General features: G+C 38.7%; 1 protein-coding gene across 5 annotated transcripts in view; it reads right to left on the bottom strand.

Moving 5' to 3' along the window:
• The window catches only part of COL8A1 (collagen type VIII alpha 1 chain), a 155,775-nt gene that overhangs the window by 5,040 nt on the left and 128,531 nt on the right, over nucleotides 1-22,204 (bottom strand). For all 5 annotated transcript variants that reach the window (XM_019023547.4, XM_055383541.2, XM_063703504.1 and 2 more), the window contains one exon: nucleotides 3,170-3,500. In XM_019023547.4, coding sequence (XP_018879092.1) covers nucleotides 3,170-3,497 — 328 coding nt within the window. In that variant the 5' untranslated portion in view covers nucleotides 3,498-3,500. The remainder of the gene's footprint in view (nucleotides 1-3,169; nucleotides 3,501-22,204) is intronic.

The raw sequence follows: 22,204 nt of genomic DNA, 5'->3' as shown, positions 1-22,204 counted from the left end.
TAGCTTGTCTCTCACATCAATGAAGTACTGACAACCATTATTTAGTTCTGACACATTTGCCTAATACTTATCAAGAGAAAAGACTAGGAATAATATGCTCATCTTCTAGACCTTAAAAATCAGGCCTGGCATGGTGGCTCGTGCCTGTAATCCTACAACTTTGGGAGGCCCAGGCAGGCGCATCACCTGAAGTCAGGAGTTCGAGACCAGCTTGGCCAACACAGTGAAACCGCGTCTCTGCTAAAAATACAAAAATTAGCCGGGTGTGGTGGCATGTGCCTGTAGTCCCAGCTACTTGGGAGGCTGAGGCAGGAGAATCACTTGAACCCGGGAGGCAGAGGTTGCAGTGAGCTGAGATCACACCACTGCACTCCAGCCTGGGTGAAAGAGCAAAACTCCATCTCCAAAAAGAAAAAAATAAATAAATAAGAAAGAAAAATCAAGCTGACAATTTTTTTTAATGTATTTGAGGTATTTTTTGATAACTGATATGTGAAGCTGCTTGTATCAGCATTGGTTAAGTAAAGAAGCTAAAAAGTAATGAAGAAGAAACATTTTTCCAAGTATAAAACTTGGAGATATTATGGTGTGTTTATTATAGTGAATTTGGAAGATTCAAAGATGTATAAAGAAAAATCAAATTTGCCTATAAGCCCACTACTCAGAGATAACCACTTAACATGTATATATATTTTCATCTCATTTGTTCTATGTGTGTGTGTGTGTGTGTGTGTGTGTATTTTAAACAATATTGGAGTTGTTATCCAAATTATAGTTGTATTTTATTTATGGGGTACAGAGTGATACTATGATTCATGAATACAATGTGGAATAATTAAATCAAGCTAAATATATCTATCACTTCAAATACTTATTTTTATCTTGTGAGAAATTTGAAATTTACTCTTTCAGTGATTTTGAAGTGTGTAATACATTATTATTAACTATACTCGCTGTTCTATGCAATAGATATCCAAAAAACAACTTATTTCTCCTGCCTAACTGAGGCTTTAAGCCTTTCATCATCATCTCTCCATTCTCTCCCTCCTACCACACCCCAAGGCCTCTGGTAACCACCATTCTCCTCTGGGTTTCTATGAGTTCGATTGTTTTAGATTCCACATTTAAGAGAGAATATGCAGGATTTTTCTTCCTGTGCCTGGCAAAGTTTTTAAATATAATAATTTATGGCCAAGATATTTCCTCTTATGCTTAAATACAGTATGATGTGAAATATAAAAGGAAAGAATAGAGTTATTTTTTGTGTGGTTCAATAACATCTTTCCACATCTGTCCTTTAGAATTAGTAGATTTGCTTAATTTCTTGAATGTGCTGTGGGATTTCCTAAGCCTCAAATATTAGTTCATTAATTTAACAAATAATTTCTCATATGCAAATCTGGCTTTTAAGTAGGAGAGATGAATAAGATATTTTAGAATGATAAACAGTATGGATGAAGTCGAGAGCTTGACTTAGGAACAAGAAGCTCTGCTTATCTTTCTGGTCTTGGCGTGAGATTGTGACTGGGTCCCTTAAGCCGTCAGCATCTCTGCTTGCCTATCTGTACAGCAAGAATAAGAATAATACAGCCACACTACAAGATTAGAGAATAGATGTGAAAGGTGTCACCGTTTCTCAAATTGTTATTGAAATACACAGTACGTGCTGTTATAATGAACATGCTGTGCCTTTCAGATGAACACAACTCTGGATCTCCCATGCTGCTGGGACGAATGGATAACATGGAGAAATGAAATGTATGGTCCCAATATCTTCTTGGCATAATACTTATGTCACTAGTAGCACCTTAATCCTGACCATTGTACTTTTCACTGAGCTACTGTCAGAGAATAAAATACAAACAGAGAACTCATTTTAAGATATGAGTACCCATCAGAGTAAGTACAAGAAGTGCCAAAGGCAAGGCAAGCCATTCAATAAAGGAAGGAAAAGAAATGTCTGAGATAATCTTCTAAGTATAATACTAGCTCCTAAAGAGAAGAAAGTCAGGAATACTTTCTTTACATGAATAGATATGATTATAGTACTATTCAGGCATGCTATTTCTAACCAGCGAATTGTGTAGTTACTGTATTGAGGAGTTATTTGGGGAAGAGTAGGAGAGATGAATCAGGAATCCCTGGTGTCTAGCACAGTGTCTGGAACACACTCTGTTCTTACTGAGGATTTGTTGAATGAGCAGTTGTAGCAACTCCAATTTCCTGTGGTGCTTTAGCATTTACTCAGCACTTTACTTACCATGTATGTCACTGATTCTCTCAACAATCTTATTTTACAAATGAAGAAAAATAGGCTCCGAAAGGTCAAATGACTAGGTCTCTCTCATTTCTGGCATCCAGGTATCTAGGCCTCTAAGTTCCAAATCCAGTAGTTCTCCAGAGGTGGAGCTTCCTGCCATTGTAGGGACTAGTGGGACTGGCTCCACTTCCTCAAACGTAATTGCTGCTCTGATGCAGCAAGTACTAGGTTTCTGAGAACTCCAGACAAACCAAATGAATTTATCGTCAAGTGTCTGTCACACTGAGGGGCATTTTGTTGGTGCTAAATAAATACGCCAAGAAAGCAACAGGAGAGATTTTCAGGTGTCATCCCTAGATGCAGTCTATACTCTTAGTTTCCTTCTGTTGATCTGTTGATTGACATATGTAATTAGAGTAGTATTAAGAACACTTGCACCTATCTAATACTTAGTTCGCAAAATGCTTTCCTGTGACTTTTCTTTTAACACAGCAGGTCCTTACAACATTGTTCTCTTAGTTCAGAAGACTGACTTGTCGCCTTTCTTTTTTTTCACTGCTTTAGCTCCCAGCATCTGGCCCAGAGCCTGACACAAATAGATGCTCACTATAGATAGTTGCTGAATGTTTGAATAAATAAACAATAAGGGGATAGACTATTTGTGATTTAATATATTTTATATCATCTGATGCTAGTTCAAATAATAAAGCAAAACATAAATGGTAGTCTTATCTGTGTCTTTAAGGCTTGAACTTTTCAAGAATATGGTTAGAACACAGTAGGCATTTTAAAAATGCCAGTAACAAATTCTAAAACTAAAGCTTCTAAAATTTATCTTCCCCCTCTGATCCTATAATTTAGAGATTTGGAAAGCTGTTGTTTTATAACAGCCTGGGAGTATGATGTTACCTTTGCCTTTCTTGGGTACTGCTTCCTTGCCCATTCTTGGCGCCGGTTGAATTTCCTTCATATATTGGGGTAGGTGTGGATACTCTTTGCCATACTGCAAGTGGGGCATCTCCTTGCCCATGGCAAGGCCATCTTTGGCCAAAGGCATGTGAGGTACTTGCTGACCCAGGGGCTGGTATTGTGGAATTTGTGGTGGCATCTGAGGAGGAATTTGAGGTGGCAGCGGCTTGATCCCATAGTAGGCACCAGCCTGAATGAGCCTGATGGAACTCAGGGAAATGGTAAGCAGCACTCCCAGCAGCTGCAGAGGGCCAGGCAGCACGGCCATCACCTGTGGGAGGAACCAATGCACCAACTTGGTGAAACTCTGCAAGGCCAAGTGACTTGAGTTTATTTAGAGATAGAATGGGGAAAAAAAAGGGAAACAGTCTTTAACATCAGAACTTCATGATAGAAGGCAAATGAAAAGGAAAATGCTACCTTTCTATAGAAAACAAACAAACAAAAAATAGAGAATAGTGGAATCTGTGAAATAAAGGCAATTGGTAGGAACATAGACTATGGGAGAGACTACTGGTTGTCCCCCATATCGATTCTGCCTTTCTTGCCCTGTTTTCCCGTCTTCACCTGGGAATAGAGCAGCCCAGAATGAAGACATTTCAGCCAGGCAGGGCCATTTCAGCCATTCTTGCCAATTGTGTATAGTTGTCATGGGTGTACCTTCCAGGAAGAATCCTAAAAAGGAGTGGATATGTCTTCCCCTTCCTCCTTCCTTCTGGCTGGATTGCTGATATGTTACTGGAAACAGACCGCACATCTTGGACCATGAGGCGAATGCAGTGCACAGAGAATGATAAAACGAGCTAGAATAAACCTCAGTCCTGGTTGAATACAAGATGCCATACCAATCCTTAAATCTGGACTTTGTTTACCCAAGAGAGAAGTGAAGTTCTATCTTCTTTAAGCCACTGTTAGTTTGGGCAGTCTACATTTGCATGAAACCTAATCCTAACAGAATATATTCTGATAAAAGGAGGCAAAACTGGTGACAAGTTAGGCTTTGTTAATAAGTGCCAAAATTATATTCTAAATGGAAACAGTTAATAATTTATAGGCTTTATGCTACAGTAGAGATTTTTCATCTGCCAGATGAGGGCTGCTTTGATGTAGTCACAAATAAATGTAAATGTAAAGAGCAAACAGGAGCAAAGACTGCAGAAGTCTTCTGAGTTGAAGAGAAAATGCTTCTTCATGTGACAGTATGAAATATTTTAAAAATCACTATCATAATTATGCACCTTTATTTCTTGTATTAAAATACTATGAATTCATTAGTTTAGAAATTGGTTAATTGGACCATTAAAGTCTATCTTTGTCCTTTTGTGAAAGAAAGGAGTTTACGAAGCAAGAGTTGTATGAATAAGAGGGAGATGTTTAACTATTAATAAGAATACGCTGCTTCTAAGCCCATTAATAGCACTCTTTACAAATTGGCAGTAAACAGAATTAATATAAATGGGGCTTATCTGTTTATAAAAACCAGCTTGAAAAGACCTCTGTTTGGAAACGCCCTAGGCTTAAAACCAGACAGCCCAGAGAAGTGCATTGTTGGCAAATGCACACTAGAGGGCAAGTGTGATACACACTTAGGTCTGTTCAGTATTCTGCCTGCCCATTCCCTGCCCTCTGTAGTCCTAACGCTGGGCATACACCAACTCCATGCTCACAATTTATAAAGGGACTTAATGAAAATTTGAATCTTAAGGGACATGTCATCATAATGCTGGAGAGAGAGAGAGAGAGAAGTGGCAAATTTCTCACAATTTTTAATATAAGTATCTTCTGGAAAACTTTGAAAAAACTTCTGTCTATAAATAATTCAATTTCCATCCTCTTGAGAGTTGTTTTCTTTGCTTTTGCCTTACTTAATTCTGGATCATAGTTTTCTACTTCTTAGAAAATATGCGTTGATTTTGCAATATCCTATTCAAGGGAAATGCCAAGAGTGTATACAGGCTACAAAAGGATTGGTTAATAAAACACCTAATAAAATATTTAAAATGAATCCCTATCACAAAATTCAAGCTTTACAATTTTTCTAAATACACTAACTAATCATTTTTCCCCTGAAAAAATGAAGAAACAGTTGCTAGGCCCATTTTGGATTACTAAGATGAATATAATATGGCTGGTGGGCCTTACCATCAAGGAGTTTGTACTCTTAGTAGGGGTGACAGATGTGTAAACTGTTATTGAGTAGCAAAGGATATCTAGCAAAAAGTAAATTTTCCTCCTACTTCTGTTCTCCAGTATCTAAAATCCCTTATGTTTGAAGCAACAATTTTTCCTCATATTTTTCAGATAGTCTGTGGATATGCACATCATATACATCCCTTTCAAACATAAATTGCAGTATACTATACACACTTCTATTTTTTCCTTTTTTCACTCAAAGATCAGTACTTATTTCTTGTCTAGTTGTGTGTATCTAAACAAATTTCTTTAAGTTCTTCATTTATTAGAATAAGACTTGGATGTTCCCTTAAGTCTTTTCTAGCTCTAACATTCAATGTCTGTAAGACAGTTACTAGAGATCTGAAAGTGTTAATCCATACCAGAAATGTGTGGTAATATCTGGTAATGTATAAGCTGGTACTTAATTCTACTTTTGGGGATGAATGAATTTAATTATGGAACCCCAGACTTGTGGTGAAGTCTTTAATAATAAGCTAGCATGTTTGGCCCTTCAGCCTTCCATCAATTCAGTGGATGTGTTGGATTATACTTCATAATCTTTAAACCAGGACAATCTAATGAAATACTGGAAAACTGGAAGGAGATGAAATGCCTGGAAGAATACCAGTTGAATTATTTCCTCTCATAGACTCAGCCTTTCTGTCCTGTAAACCAGCTCTTTAGGTCTGCCTTCTGCCATTTCTCTGGCTCTTTATCTAAATAAACTTTGTTCAGTTTTAACATGAATATTTATATAAGGGCCCTGGTTAGAATTTACTGCTTTACTTATTCCTACTAATTTTTCTCCTGTCCCTGAGGATATTTTTGGTGGTCAAAGTGGTATGGTGGTTCTCCCAAATCACTCAAAAGAACATCAAATTTGGGTAACTTTATACAAACACCTGGCAAGAAAGAAGGAGCCTTGGAATTTTTGCTGGGAAGAAATTGTGATAGTGGGTTTTCATGCCTCTCTTTCTGAGAATGTGGAACACAATAATATTGTGAGTTCTCCTTAATATTTTCTTTGATTTCTATTTGACAGCTGGTGTGTGTGTGTGGGGGTGTGTGTGTGTGTGTGTGTGGGGTGTGTGTGTGTGTATTTGTGTTCTTGAACATAAGCATATCTAATGTGTGTGAACATTGAATCTTTGCCAGCCAGGCTGGCTTAGTGATGGGTGTCATGTCATATGACAAAAGCACTGTCAAAGAAGTCAAAAGACTTGTATTTAAGTTTTGGCTCTGCCATTCTTCATGCCTGTGACCTTGGACAAGTCCTTTATCTTCACTAAGCCTCAGTTTTCTTACCTGTAAAATAGCAATTATAATCTCTGCCCATCCCTCAGAGCTGTTCAGGGGTACAAATGATAATATGAATTCTTCATAAGCCAAAAAGGACTATTCAGATTTAAGTTATTATTAATGGAGTGTGACCAGAAAGACAAATCAAAACCAACTAAAATGTCAAAGATTTTCAAAGAAGGATACTAGCAAAGTAAATGTGAGGTTAACTGCAATAATGATAACCTAACATGAATAAAACAGTAATGGCCATTAAAATGCACTTGTTAAAAATGATTTAGAAAAAGAACAGCTGAACCAAGGCAGTCATTCATTCATGTGTCAAGAATAACCAATCCTAGATATTTTGAACAGCCCTAAATGGCTTCCTATATTTGAGCAGGGCTGCAGAGAATTTCAGATTCCTCATATGACCTGTAATGTATATAACAGAATAATGTGATACATATATTAACAGAATAATGTGATAGATATTTTAAATGCCCGTCAGCATTCTATTTGTACATTTATCCTCATTGGCTTACTATACAGAAGAATGTTTAAATATTTAATCTGTTGGTCCTTGCCTTGAATCCAACTTTCCCCTTCACATAGGCTAACACAGCATGTCTTTGTGTATGTATGTGTGTCTCTGTTGTGTGTGGTGTGTATAAGCCTCTCTAATCAGCTCCTGGGCTGGTCCTCTGTGCCTCCTACTTGTACAAGATTTGTAGTCTCTCAAGACCCTCAGATTTGCCACCCTAAAGCAAGGGAAAGTCAGGCAGAATCCTCTTCCAGTGTTCACCAGAATTGCCTTCCTGGTTTTTCCATGCCTCTCAAAGAAAATTCTCTCTTGACTGCATTTCTCAGGGCAATTCATTCATTAGGTATACCTATTGAACACCTACAAATTGTTAGGAAATGTTCTGAGTATTGGAGATACAGTGGTGAATTAGAGAGTGGAGGTATTATCTTATTGAACTCACAGTCTAGTGTGGAGAGACAGGTGATAAATGTTAAAAATAAATTTTATAATTTGAGATTTGAGTGCTGTGAAAAAGCAATGCAGGTGTCTTAGTCATTAGGGCTGCTATAGCAAAATACCATAGGTTGAGTGGTTTATAAAGAACAGCAATTTCTCAGTGTTCATGAGGCTGGGAAGTTCAAGATCAAGGTGCCAGCAGATTGGGTGTCTAGTGAAGACCCACTTTCTGGTTCATAGATGACACCATTTTGCTGTATCCTTACATGATAAAAGGGGCAAGGGAGCTCTCTGGAGTCTCTTTTATAAGAGCACTAATTCTGTTCATGAGGACTTTGCACTCATGATCTAATCATCTCCCATAGGCCCCACCTCCTAATATCACCACTTTCGGAGGGGGGGGGTGTCATATTTTAACATATGAATTTGGGGACATAAACATTCAATGTATAGCAGCAGGGTAAAGGGTTCAATAATGACAGAGTGGAAGAGCTCCAATGTTTTGGAAAGAACGGTAGGGAACGACATCTGAGGAAGTAAATTTTGGATAGAGATGTGAAGGTTGAGAGATTTATCTCTCTTAAGACAATGTATGGGGAAAAAAGGAAAGAGTCCTGTTTACTACAATGTTAGTTGAAGGTACCTTTCACTAATATAGACTCATTTCAAAAGTATATTCTTCATCCATGCCTGACCTCATTTTGAATTCTTTATTTACGATATTCTTTTTTCCTGGAAGATAATTATTTTCCTTTTATTTCTCTGTAGATTTCAGTCCTACCATATAGTTTTCTCTGGTTGTCATAACAAAGTATCTCAGACTGGGTGGCTCAATAGAAATTAATTTTCTCACAGTTCTAGAGACATTGAAGTTCAAGATCAAGATATTGGCAGAGTTGGATTCTGCAGGAGCCTCTCACCTTGGCTTGTAGATGGCAGTCACCTCCCTGTGTCTTCACACAGTCTTTCCTCCATGTGTCTGTGTCCTAATTACCTCTTCTTATTTACCAGCCACACTGGTCACCCTAGTGACCTCATTTTAACTTAATTTCCTCTTTAAAGGCCCTATTTTCAAATATGCTTAAATTCTGAGGTACTTGAGGTTCAACATATGCATTCTGGGGGATGCAACTCAGCCCATAACACCTTCTTTCCTCCAGACCAACTCTATTCCTGCCTCCTCTGTGAAGCCTTCCCCACCTTCTCCATCACTGTTATTCTCCTAAAGTTTAATACAAAGTCAAATGTAATTGTAACCAAGTTTATGTTTTTTTCTTGTTGTTTTTTGTCCATTAGACTAAACATGATTGTAAGCTTTCTGAGGACAAGAATAATTTGACTTCTCAATATTTACTGATGGATCCTCATCATCAAAAGTCTTAGTGTGTTTATAGGGGCTTTCAAAAATACCTAATTCAGCTTCACTCCCCATTGAAAATTCTACCTACAGAGGTTGTTGATAGAAAGCCCTCATATTTTTGACTTGGATATTAATAATGATGGGAACATTTAAAAAGCAGCTCAGTATTTTGTACAATTTTGTTGCTTTTTAAATTATCTAAGCAACTTTTAGAGAGACTTACCTTTCTTGATTCACATATGGAGGTGCACATGCAGCTTACTATTAGTGGTGGAGGAAGGGAGGGCATGTTGAGAAAATGAATCCCAAAACTTGGTCATAACATAAAAGATGGGCACATGACCTTTTATTGTTGTGCTAAGATCATTTTAAATAAGCCCACGTTAGGGTCATCTGATCAAGGATATGTACCTTTGTTGCAAAATTGATTAGTATTAAGAGATATTAACGACTCTAACTATATTGATCTATGACCCTCAGGTAAGTAACTAAGCATTATCTCAACATTGTTTTTTATTTACTGGAAAAAAGTCCCAGGTACTATGTAGTCATGAGGTGCATAATGATGCTTCAGTCAGCAAAGGACCATATTTATACTAGTGGTCCCATGAGAATATAATGGAGCTGAAAAATTCCTGTCGCCTAGTGAGATCTTAGCCATCATAATGACTGTGGTGCAATGCATTATCTTTTCTATGTTTAGATATATTTAGATACACAAATACTTACCATTGTGTTACAGTTGCCTACAGCATTCAGTACAGTAACATGCTGTATAAGTTTGTAGCTTAGGATTAATAGGCTATGCCATGTAGCCTAGGTGTGTAGCAAGTGGTACCATCTAGGTTTGTGTAAGTACACTCCATGATGTTTGTACAATGACAAAATCGGTTAATGGTGCATCTCTCAGAACATATTCCTGTTGTTAAATGACACATAACTATACTTCAAATACTTTATATCATTAATCCCATATCCATTTCTTAGGTCTTTTTTGACATTACAGTTTCTAATTGATAATATCCCTATCCTATATTTATATGATTGATTATTTTACTGAAATTCAAGACTATACAGTTATTCCTGTTACATTCCTAGTCAGAAATTGAAAATTATTATTTAATTACATGTAGGAGCTGCCATCCAATATATTAGCTAACAAAGTTCCAGCTTTGTTTTACAAGGTACAGATCCGTCTAACTGTACAGTCAGTTTCTCCATCTTGTCTTCCAAATATCAAGGCCCTCCTTTTGCATGAAATAAGGAATTCTTCTGTTACATAAGACAAGCTCTTAGACAGGCTTTCTTACTCTTTGGTTTTCTGACTAGGAATACAAGCTTAAAGTATTCATTAAGTCACAAAGCCACTGGCAAGGTAAATATGCTGAGATGGAGCCTGATATAGTTTGGCTGTGTGGCCCCACCCAAATCTCATCTCAAATTGTAATCCCCATATGTCAAGGGAGGGACCTAGAGAGAGGTGATTGGATCATGGGAGTGGATTACCCTGTGCTATTCTCATGATAGTGAGTTCTCATGAGATCTGATGGTTTAAAAGTGTTTGGCAGATCCCCCCCCAACCCCGCACCTTGTGCGCGCATGCTCTCTCTCTCCTGCTACCTTGTGAAGAAAGTTCTTGCTTCTCCTTCTCCTTCCATCATGATTATAAGTTTCTTGAGGCCTCCCCAGCCATGTGGAACTGTAGGTCAATTAAACCTCCTTTCTTTATAAATTACCCAGTCTCAGGTAGTTCTTTATAGCAGTGTGAAAATGGACTAATAGCCCAAATAAATAAGCCTGTCAGATTCTGGTCAATCAATCACATGGAGGCAGTGGGCAAGACCATCCAATGAACATTTACTGGTTTTGGTCAATCTGCTCATTTACATCTACTGGGATGGCTATAAATGTAAAACAGCCTAAATTATATGCTTCACTAACAAATTCTGAATTCTGTAATTAAGAGCAGCCAATCATCCCCATGTACTAGCTATAGGCAGATAATGACCTCATGGGACCAACAAAACTTGAGAAGTCAATTAGGTTGTGCCCCCAGCTCTAGAAATGAACCACACACATAATGCCTCTGAAATGAGTGGCCAACCACCACATTCCAAAGGTTCTCCAGAGGAGATTTTACAACATTCCCTAGTAACCAATTGTAGGATTTCACATTAGATTTCCTAATATCTAATCCGAATCTCTTCTGCCGAACTGTAAGCTCATTGCCTTTTTTCCACTCTCAAAGGAGTTGGGAAACATCTGGAGAATATTTTTCTTAAAATAATAGCTCACGTATTTGAAGTTTGCAATTAATTTTTTTTTGTTTCTCTAACTGGAATAGTGTCAGCTGCTAAACAGTTTATAAAACACTTGGGAAAACCCCTAAAAAAGAAATTCTAAAGTAGAATATATATTTTTTCTTCCCTTAATGTGAAAGCATCATTGCTTTCAGAGCAGAAAATACCTAAGTTTTAGTTCGGACCCAAGTAAGTCACCTATCCTGACTAGGCATTAGTTCCCTCATTTGCAGAATGAGAATATTAGCTATATGACTTTGAGGTCCCTTCTACTTCTAAAGTTTTTTGTAATTGTGAATGTGAAGAACATATCCACACTTACAAATAAATAATGTCAGGGGCCGGGTGCAGTGGCTCACACTGGTAATCCTAGCACTTTGAGAGGCTGAGGCGGGCGGATCACCTGAGGTCAGGTGTTTGAGACCAGCCAGGCCAACGGCAAAACCCTGTCTCTACTGAAAATACAAAAATTAGCCAGGCATGGTGGCACATGCCTGTAATCCCAGCTACTCGGGAGGCTGAGGCAGGAGAATTGCTTGAACCCAGGAGGTGGAGGTTGCAGTGAGCTGAGATGATGCCACAGCACTCCATCCTGGGCAACAGAGCGAGACTCCATCTCAAACATAAATAAATAAATAATAATAATAATTTTAGGAACTTAGGTACTCAAGCCTTTGTATGTCAGAAAGTTAGATCAATCTCATACTTGCAGTTACTTTTCAATATTGCACTCTCCCTTCTTACAGTTGGCAATGGAATAACGATGGTGAGTTTGTACACCCCCTACCCCCCTTAAATATTCCTCTGGTCAAATAAGCTATACTTGTCCAGAAACCAAAGGAATAAATAAGAAACGTGGTTTAGGGACAATAATGATAATAATACATGGCTTTTTTTTCTTACCACATTCAAAGGTTGAATACAAATGTGAAGCTTACTGAGAAACCTTTAAAAAGTGGCTATAAAAGATAAAAACTTCATACAATGTGTGTGCTCAAAAATTCCTGCAGTCATTCAGCAAATATTGATGTAGGCTTCCAGTCATAAGAATGACAAGTACAAAGTATGCACATTGGAAAGGGGAAATGGGTGGTTAATGAGTGTGACATAGTCAAGTTTTAGGAGCAACAACAATTTTGTAAGAAAAATGGAAGATCTAAAATCCAGAGGCAGCTCTACAGTAAAGTAGGGCATTGGTAGGGCTCTGCCATTCCGTGGACCTGGCGGTACACAGCAAGGTGAGTTCCTTCTTAGTATGGCTCTAGAAGGACTGCGGAACACTGTTACTTACATGAACAGCTTTCTGTTCATACGCTAGTACATGCACTAGTACAGTTTGTGTAACCAACACAATGTAAAATAAGTGTTTTAAGGCCTTTTGCAAGGGAGAGATGTGTGGGGAAATTTCATCTAATGTAATCCATTAAAGTGGACATCGTAAAAATGTTTATTTAGAGCACACAACTATAATGTGTTACATAAAATATAAATTTTATAGTACATTTCTTGGGGATCCAATTGTTGAAGTTTTGTTTAGCTAAGGTTATTTTGAATCATATAACCCTGAATGACTTGATATTAAAAGTTAAGCCAAAGTTAAGTTTCTATCTTACATGGGGAGAATATTAAATCATATCAATAGCACTTGGAAAATAAAAATAATTAATCAATGTTTTCTAAAATTGGTTCCTCCTACCCCCTCACCCACCACCACACACAAAGACACCATTCAGTCAGAATGGCAATCCTACTAAAGTTGCAATATTTAGTCCTGACAATTTCTGAATTATAAAAGAACTAAAACATCTTGACAATTTCTTGGTCAGTGAAAATGTGGATTTGTTCTTTCCTTGGTGCATGGTTCAGGAGTAGCAGAAATCATTCCACAGGACTGTTCCCAACAATGAATTTAAACTGAAAAACATTTAGTTCTAAACCTGGGGCTAAGCCTAAAATACTCAATTGTGATAAATCGTCAGCCACAGAGAGGGCAGTCTCTAAACTCCACCGCTTTTCAACCACAGCCCCATCTAGATAATTAGCCTGCGTGGTAACATCCTGCCCTTTGAACAAAGGCAAAGCTCGGAGAGCAACCAAACCACAGCTATCTTGGTATTGGAAGTTCCATTTATTTAAGGGGTGGAATTTATTTTGAGGGATAGAGAGATGGATGTGGTGTCTGGGAGGAAAAATCATAAGGTTTTCACAGTTAATCCACTGAATATTTTTCAAAGAAAAATGGAAGTGGAGAAAGGAAAGGGCAGAGTATTATGTAACAGATGCCAGGTCTTCAGGATATATCAGTTAAGGAGGCTGAGAGTGTAAAGGACTTTTTATGAGCAAAACTCATTACAAGGCACCAGAACTTACAAGAACATGTGGAATTTCGTTGATAAACATGGATCACAAATGTTATTTCTTAGGACTTAGAGTGTGAGTAGGGCACTGAGCTGGAGACGGGACACTCAGAGTCTTCTCTGTAAACTTCTCTATCGTGATATCCTTGTAAACCTTTCAGGGCCTCCTTTACTAAACTGTAAAATGAAGGGAGTGAATTAAATGGGGTTTGGGGGTTGTAGAAGCCCAGTGCCTAGAGGAAGTAGCGAGGGGCATGAATGAGTCCAGCTGGCTGACTAGAGTTTGTGATGAAGTTAGCAAGAGCAGAAAGTATGAGCTAAACTGCCTGAATTAAATCCTGATTCCATCACTTATTAGCTGTGTAATCTTAAGCAAGTTACTTAACCTGTCTGTGCCTTGGTTTCTTTTTGATAAATTGCTGCTGATGATAACATTATCTGTCTTATGAGGTTGTTGAGAAGATTAAGGGAATTAATACAATAAAGTGCTTACAACAGTGTCTAATATAGTAAGCACTTTATAAGTGTTAGCTATTATTTAAATTAAAAAAAGAAAACAGGGGTGGTGGTGGAGGAGGAGCAGTGGTAATAATAGATGGGATCTTGAGCACACGTTCCATGACACTTTGCTTCACTGCAGTCTCATCTTGAAGAATTTGTAAGGTAATGGTTTTTGTTTTCACACTGCTCCAGACCTGTTTCGAAAACTAGGTTGACCAATTGTCCCCTGGCTCAATGTTCTTGAGATCAATGATAACTTTTACTCATTTTCAGGATGCTTGTAAGATTCTATTTATATCTATGTTAAAGGTCTTAGGCTTAGCTTGACCTGAATGACAGGATCATGGAGGCGTTTTTCTAAATCCCCAGTCTGAGTATGCAATTTAAGACTTCTCATTGCAAAGAAAAATCTCTGAAGTTCTCTTTGTCTGAAGAAAGGCAAGGTAAAGACAGTTTCTAATAAGTGAGTAACAAATATTATATCTGCTTGCCCACTTCAGTGCAGCGCGTCTCCTACCTGTTAGCCACATGGAAACACTAGTTCAAAGGCTGGATCTCGTCCTGCTCCCTTTCCCCCAGAAAACTGGCCACTCTGAGGAGCCTTCTTTGTATTGACTGCAAAGGGCTTTGGCTTTGAAATTCAGAGAACTGAAGACATTTCCGCCAGGTGATAGCAGCAGGTTGCCCTTGTGGGAGTGACTACAGAATTTAGGCTATCTTTTACTGCTGAAGGAAGTAAAATCCACAAGTAATACATATATAAACCTTTAGGTCAGCAAAATCATCAGCTTACAATCACTTTTTTTAGCTTTATCTTTCCATGCTGTTTTGGGGGACTTGAATAATAATATTGCTACAACAAACATTTATTTATTGTTTACCATATTTAAACAGTTATGTCTAAAAGATTCATTCCTTACCCATAGACCTCTACATAATTTTGTGTATGAAAAAACACAGAGTTTGTGTATGAAAAAACACAGACTTAATTCAGTATATACTTCTTTTTATACATAGTGAAAAGTAGTATCCTCACATCTAAAATGCCAAGTAAATCTCAAACAATATTTAGCCATAGGCATTTGTTGAAATACAAAAGGTTAATTTCCCCCCAAGTGAAGCAAATCTGTAATGCATTTTATTTTGAAAAACTAATTCTTGGTGATAAATTCTAGAAGCTGGTTTGGGGAGGGACATGCCATGTAACAGCTCACTCAAGTGTCTGGGGGAATAGAATCAAACCTTTATCTTTGGGAATTCTCTTTGCACTTAGTTCATAACTGTGCAGAAAGTAGTCTTGACAAATGCTTGTCAAATGGCACCATTTTCATCCTGCCTACCCCTTTTCTAAATGTTGAAATACCATCTTGGTAGTATGATGACTGAGAGAGTACCCGAACACTGGATCAATGTTACTCTTCCCCATGCCTACTGTTTTCATTCTTACTCTCCTGATTTTGTGTGCTGAGGTCTCCTGCCAGCTTACAAGAATGGAAAATCCTATATAATAGCCATTCTTCCTTAGAAATTAATAAAGAGTGCCTTTTTTTTTATTTTAAAAGCCCTGTAAAGAATGATGAAGGGTTGACCGATGGTAAAATATTCTTGAGATCAGTGATAACTTTTACTCATTTTCAGGATACTTGTAAGATACTCTTTATACCTATGATAAATTTCTTAGGCTTAGCTTGAGCTGAATGACAAGATCATAGAGGCATTTTTCTAAATCTCCAGTCTGAATATGCAATTTAAGACTTCTCATTGCAAGGAAAAAGCTCTGAAGTTCTCTCTGTCTCTACAAAAGTAACCTCTAAGACCCATTTTCTTGTTCGTAAAACCAAGATTGTTGGACTAAGTGACCCCAATGTTACTTTTAGGTCTAAAAACTCACTGTCATTGGCCCTACCCATCTTAGTTATTTTTGTTGTTGTTGTTGTCGTCTTTAATCATGCCAGGGACTGGACAGAGTCAGGCAGTAGGCTATTGGAGTCGAGTATTAACATGAAATGGGATGGGTGTTGAGAAAAAGGAGGGGAGATGAGCATTTTATTATTTTATTATTTCATATTCATGTGAACTCTTCAACAGCACTTTGCAAAGTTCCACAGTTCTTTTCTCTGTGATAGTCTGTTTTGTGGGCCACATCCTTGCCATGAATTTCTGTCTCTTGCTGTGGAAACCAGCCAAGGATACATTATTGACCACCTGCTCACTTTCTTACACAAGATGTCTCCCCAGACTTATTTTCTTTGCTTTCCTCTCCTGCTGGTTTATAGCTTTCCCTTACGTAGCAATAAAACTCTTTGAGAGTTCTCTTCAGGATGAATTAATGCCACTTAAGTATATTTCCGTTAGCTGCCCTTTGATGGTTCTGTTTAAAAATAAAGGGAGAATTGGGGCAGCTTGGTTCTTATTGAAATTTTCCTTCGTTTTGCTTTAAAGTTACCACTCCTCAGAAACAGTTATACTCCAAGAGAGCTTTGTTAACACTAGAAAAACGTCTGGGAAATATTGTCAGAAGACAAACTTACCATCTTTCAGTAATTTTTTTTCCCATTGGAAAGATATTTACACTATAAAGAGACCCAGCTCAGTCTGTGTGAGCTTTGCTTGTATTCCTTTAAATACCAGAAAGTGTGTCTGAATTCCAGAGGAGCAGAATGCAATCTTGTTCTCCACCCTAATAGCAAACAGATTAAGGATTGGTTGTCATGATTCCAGTTCAACTTTGTGCAGTCTGCAATTTATTTTACTTTCCCCATCTTTTATATTTTATTCATCCATCTGAATCTCACAGTTCTAACTCTGAGAGCTGGGAAATGTGGTGTCTGTCCTGAGCTCGCCACCAGCCTCTGTGACTCAGCTTCTGTAGGTTTCTGGCTTCTCTGCTGTAAAACAGTAATAGAATCTGGGTATGGAGGAAAAGATTCCCCCAAGACAGGCACTACTTTCTAGTGGAGTATTTTTCTCAAAGGCGTTCAAACCAGAGCAACTCCATTTTGAATAGGGGCTGAGTGAAATAAGGCTGAGACCTACTGGGCTGCATTCCCAGGAGGTTAAGGCATTCTTAGTCACAGGATGAGATAGGAAACCGGCACAAGATACAGGTCACAAAGATGTTGCTGATAAAACAGGTTGTGGTGAAGAAGCTGGCCAAAATCCACCAAAACCAAGATGGTGATGAAAGTGCCCTCTGGCCCTCTTCTCTGCTCGTTACATGCTAGTTAAAATGCATTAGCATGATAAAGGACACTCCCACGAGCACCATGAGTTTACAAATGCCATGGCAATTTCAGAAAGTTACACTATATGGTCTAAAAAGGGGAGGAACCCTCAGTTCTGGGAATTGCCTACCCCTTTCCCAGAAAACTCATGAATCCACCCCTTGTTTAGCATATAATCAAGAAACAATTATAAGTATTCTTAGCTAAGCAGCCCAAGCTGCTGCGCTGCCTATGGAGTAGCCATTCTTTTATTCCTTTACTTTCTTAATAAACTTGCTTTCACTTTATGGGTTTTCCTCAAATTCTTTCTTGTGTGAGATCCAAGAAACCTCTATTGGGGTCTGGATTGGGACCCCTTTCCGGTAACATTTTCATTTATTCCTAATTTTTTTTGCTTACAAAGTGAAACTAACCAAGGGACATTCAGTGAAGTTTGGGGCAGTGTTGATGACCCATTCCCCTGAGCTCATGACCACACACCACTTTAGATTTCTTGTTTATCCCATTCAACAAACATTTTTGAACTACCATGCTAGGAGCTGTAGAGGATTCAGGCACAACTTAAAGGTCACTTCTGCCTCAATGTCAATCCAAGGCAAAGACAGACATGAAAAAAAAGAAATACAAAGAAACCAGTCCTGCTTCCTTTCCTTATCAGACTTTCCGTTTTTTCCCCTTTTCTCTTTTACCTGTGGTTTCCCTGATTCTTTGCCCTTTCCCAGGTTTCTGAGTCCCATCTGGTGCTTACAATCTCATCAGATCACTTTGAACTTGAAACACAGTAAAGACTAATGTCCTTCAGAGGCCACGGTGGGACACTGAATCAAAATCATCTTCTTCCTCACTGGTTCAGGGGCCAACTTCTTGTAAGCAAGAAGGAAATGCCAATGTGATATAAGTAGGGTGGCATTAAAACTCAAAATACCTCCTCCACAGGTCTGCTGTGTGCCTGAAATTTCTATTAAAGTTCCAGAATTGTAAGCAAACAAAATAAGGAATAAATGAAAATAGTCCACTAGATGGTGGTGCCTCTTTTGGAGGGATCTTTTCCTCAATACCCAGATTTTATGACTATCTTGCAGCAGAAAAGCCAGAAGCCTACAGAAGCTAAGTGACTTACCCACAGTCCAAAGATTTGTATGACAGATGATTGATCTATAATGGAGAACAGGACCCAAGGAACTGGGACTCAGGAAATTTAGGAGTATTGGTCCTGGGACAGTCTGGGAGGTATAGGTGGATTGCCCTGGCTGGGAATAGGTAGAGAGTAACATGGAGGTACAAGGTAACAGGAACCCTAGAGAAGCCTAGCCTCATCACAAAGCCTCTCTCACAGTTTCTGGGAAGAGAGGCTGGCCATCATGGCACAATTAATTTGTGTCTATCACATCACCACTTAGAGACAAGAGTTAATGTATTCAAGAGGAATCTCCAGCAGCCTGGCCTCCCAGGAAAGGAATTGACCTCCACCAAAGCTCCACGGAAACTGGCTACAGTTTACGCATAAGACGAAAAATCCTGGTCATTGGCAAGGCTTGGACCCCAGCCCTCTTTTCCCACATCTTGCCAAAAGAGGGTCTCGTGCTTCCCAAACATGCACATGGATGGGGCAAATCCTGCCACTAGCCCACCATGTTAAATAGCTAAGTTATAAGACTTGAACCTCATATGCCAGATGGGAGAGCACCAGACAGCCTGGTGCTTTCTTTAGCCATGATTGATGAGTGGCCAGGAGAGACTGGAGCCCAGGTTCTGCTGTGTCATATTGGTATTTTATCCCTGATCACATCAGGGGAAGGGCTGATGCTTCTCTAATCATGTAGTTTAAATGCTTTATAATCCAAGGGGCAGGAGACCTCTTGTGGTGTCTGACTTTCAGGCCTGCTGGATCGTTGTGTATGACCCTAGCCAGGAATGTGCCAACATAACAAGGGATCCTCACACCTACCACTGTTTCTTCCTCTATACATTTTCCCTAATAAACATTGCTTGGCCATTTACTTTGGTTTGCTCAACAACCTCCAGATCATTCTAGTGTTCAACTTGAAGATTGGAGGTCTAAGACTAGAGGAATGCAGAGAAATGCTTTCACCTATTAATTAATTCATTGATCACCTTTTTTAGTACTTAGCAAGTGCTGAGACACAACAAGTGCTGGAGACTCACTAATGAGTGGAGAATGAGGCTCCTGTCCTGGAATGACTCACAGTCTAGAGGCGTTGCCTAGCTGAGGAGTTCACTGCTCAGACTCCTTCCCTCTGTCAGTTTCAATCTCTGTGAAATGAGTAACAGGGAAACATTAAACTCTTGTTCACATGTGTTGGGCTGGATATGAACAGCCCAACACACATGTTGGGCTTGGGTAACAGTTGCCAACATTTTTACAATCTCGTGCTGGCTTCTCTCCATCTCCCAGCATGTGATTAGGTTTCTTCTGCTCTCCAATCCTTGATGTGTATCCATAAAAAACAAACTTATTTTAATATCAGTCTGAACAAGACTTGCAAAAGAATGCAAATGGAAGACATTGCGTAGCAAACATAAATAGCTTTTGAATGATCTCTATGAGTACCTGGCCTTATACAGGTGCACACTGAAAAAAATGATGAGTTATTCATAAGAACTCTGAGGCAGGCTAAGAATTACTAAATATACATATTTTTTGGCATATAATGATATTCTGGATTTTTTTAGAGGAACCATACTAGATTCTTACTGCTGGGTTCTACTTGTTCTGGCTTCTAACACAATCAAATAGCACCATAACTTGTGAAGAAAATTCTTTTTTAAAAAATATATGTCTATCGGGTTGGGCGTGGTGGCTCATGCCTGTAATCCCAGCACTTTGGGAGGCCAAGGCAGGTGGATTGCCTGAGGTCGGGAGTTTGAGACCAGCCTGGCCAACATGGCAAACCCCCATCTCTACTAAAAATACAAAAATTAGCTGGGCGTGGTGGTGGGCGCCTGTAATCCCAGCTACTCAGGAGGCTGAGGCAGGAGAATCACTTGAACTCGGTAGGCGGAGGTTGCAGTGGGCCAAGATTGCATCACTACATTCCCGCCTGGGTGACACAGTGAAACTCTGTCTCAAAAAAAAAAAAAAAAATATATATATATATATATATATATAATCATCTACTTACCCATCTATTCATTTTCTAACCTATCATTTCTCTCCACTGCATAGTTATCAATGCAGGCATAGTGGTACAGAAACACAGGGTAAGCTACATAGGGTAAGCTATGCATGATCCTGAGTTCTGATTGGATATAGAAATAAACATTTCCAGCATTCGTTAAAGTACCTTTTGGATTAAACACATAAAATGTAATTATATATTATAATTTACCTAAAGCTTTTCCTTTAAAGACCTCAAGTTAATACAAAGTTACTTTTAAAATAAAGATCCCTACAATAAAGATTCTACATGAATAGAAATAATAGCAGCTGAGGCTTCATTTTATCTTGTCCTACTCATGAAACATATAGGTGTAGATCACAATCAGAGGAGAAACTTCGTACTAAAATGCAGTGATAATAGGTTAGAGGAGGGTTTGGCTCACTCTTGGCTGCCATTCCCCTTAAAAACCCAGAAGAGCCTGCTCACTATGACGTGGAAGCCAGGCATTAAACTGGAACTGCCATGGCCTACTTGAAGTCTTGTTATTATTAACAATTCAAACAACACATATTTTGTGAGGGCTTAGACTGTTTTCAAACACTATTATGCTCTACTAATAATGACTATATTCAGTCACATCACAAACTTTGATTGAAGGTTTACCAAGTTCTGACACTGCGCTAGATGCTTTACATAAGTTATCCCATTTAATACAATCCCAGTAACCCTGGGAGGCAGTTGCTATTATTAAAATCATTTTGAAGACAAGGAAATGAGGGCCCAAAGAGGTTAAACCACTTGCCTGAGGTCATCACACAGCTAATAGGTAGCATAGTAGGATTTGAATCTGCTGGTCTATCTCCAAAGGCCTCATTCTTTAGGACTACTCTGGATTCAAGACACTGGAAGACTACATGGCATCAATGCCTCATTGTTATGTATGGGTTATTTGTTCCCGTTAGTACAGACATCTTCAGGCTGGCAACATCCTCTCCAGGAGGCCAAGAAACACACTCCCTATGAGTTCTGGCCATTGTTCGGTGAGCCCTCGATCCTTTGGCATCCCCATCACGCTGCTTGGGGTTACTCCTTGAGATCCTCCACATAAACCTGCTCCCCATTTTTAATAAGATCTAATTTTATTTCATTCTGCCATGTATCACTTAATTTCTAAAAACTGACTTTATTTTTTAGAGCAGTTTTAGGTTTACAGGAATATATGGGAGAGTACAAAGTTCCCATATATTCGTCCTACTGCCACACTGGCACAACCTCCCCCATTATGAACATCCTGCTCCGCAATGTTGCATTTATTGCAAATGATGAACCTACACTGAAACCTCATTATCACCCAAAGTCCATTTTACATTAGCGTTCACTCTTGGTGTTGTACATTCTATGAGTTTTGACAAATGCATAATGACATGTATTGTACTGGGTAGTTTCACCGCTCCAAGAATCCTTTGTGCTCTGCCTGTTCTTTCTTCTCTACCCACCCTCCCCAACCGCTGAAAACTCCCCATCTTTTTACTGTCTCCATAGTTTTGCCTTTTCCAGAATTATACAGTATGTAGCTTTTTCAGATTAGCTTCTTTATTTAGTAATATGCACTTAAGATTCCTACATGTCTTTTCATGGCTTGATAACTCCTTTGATTTTAGCACTCAATAATATTC

This window comes from Gorilla gorilla, chromosome 2 (genome assembly GCF_029281585.2).
Source record: "Gorilla gorilla gorilla isolate KB3781 chromosome 2, NHGRI_mGorGor1-v2.1_pri, whole genome shotgun sequence".
In the NCBI taxonomy this organism is placed as follows: domain Eukaryota; kingdom Metazoa; phylum Chordata; class Mammalia; order Primates; family Hominidae; genus Gorilla; species Gorilla gorilla.
Note: the sequence above shows the minus strand (reverse complement) of the source record. Positions and strands in the feature narration are given on the sequence as shown.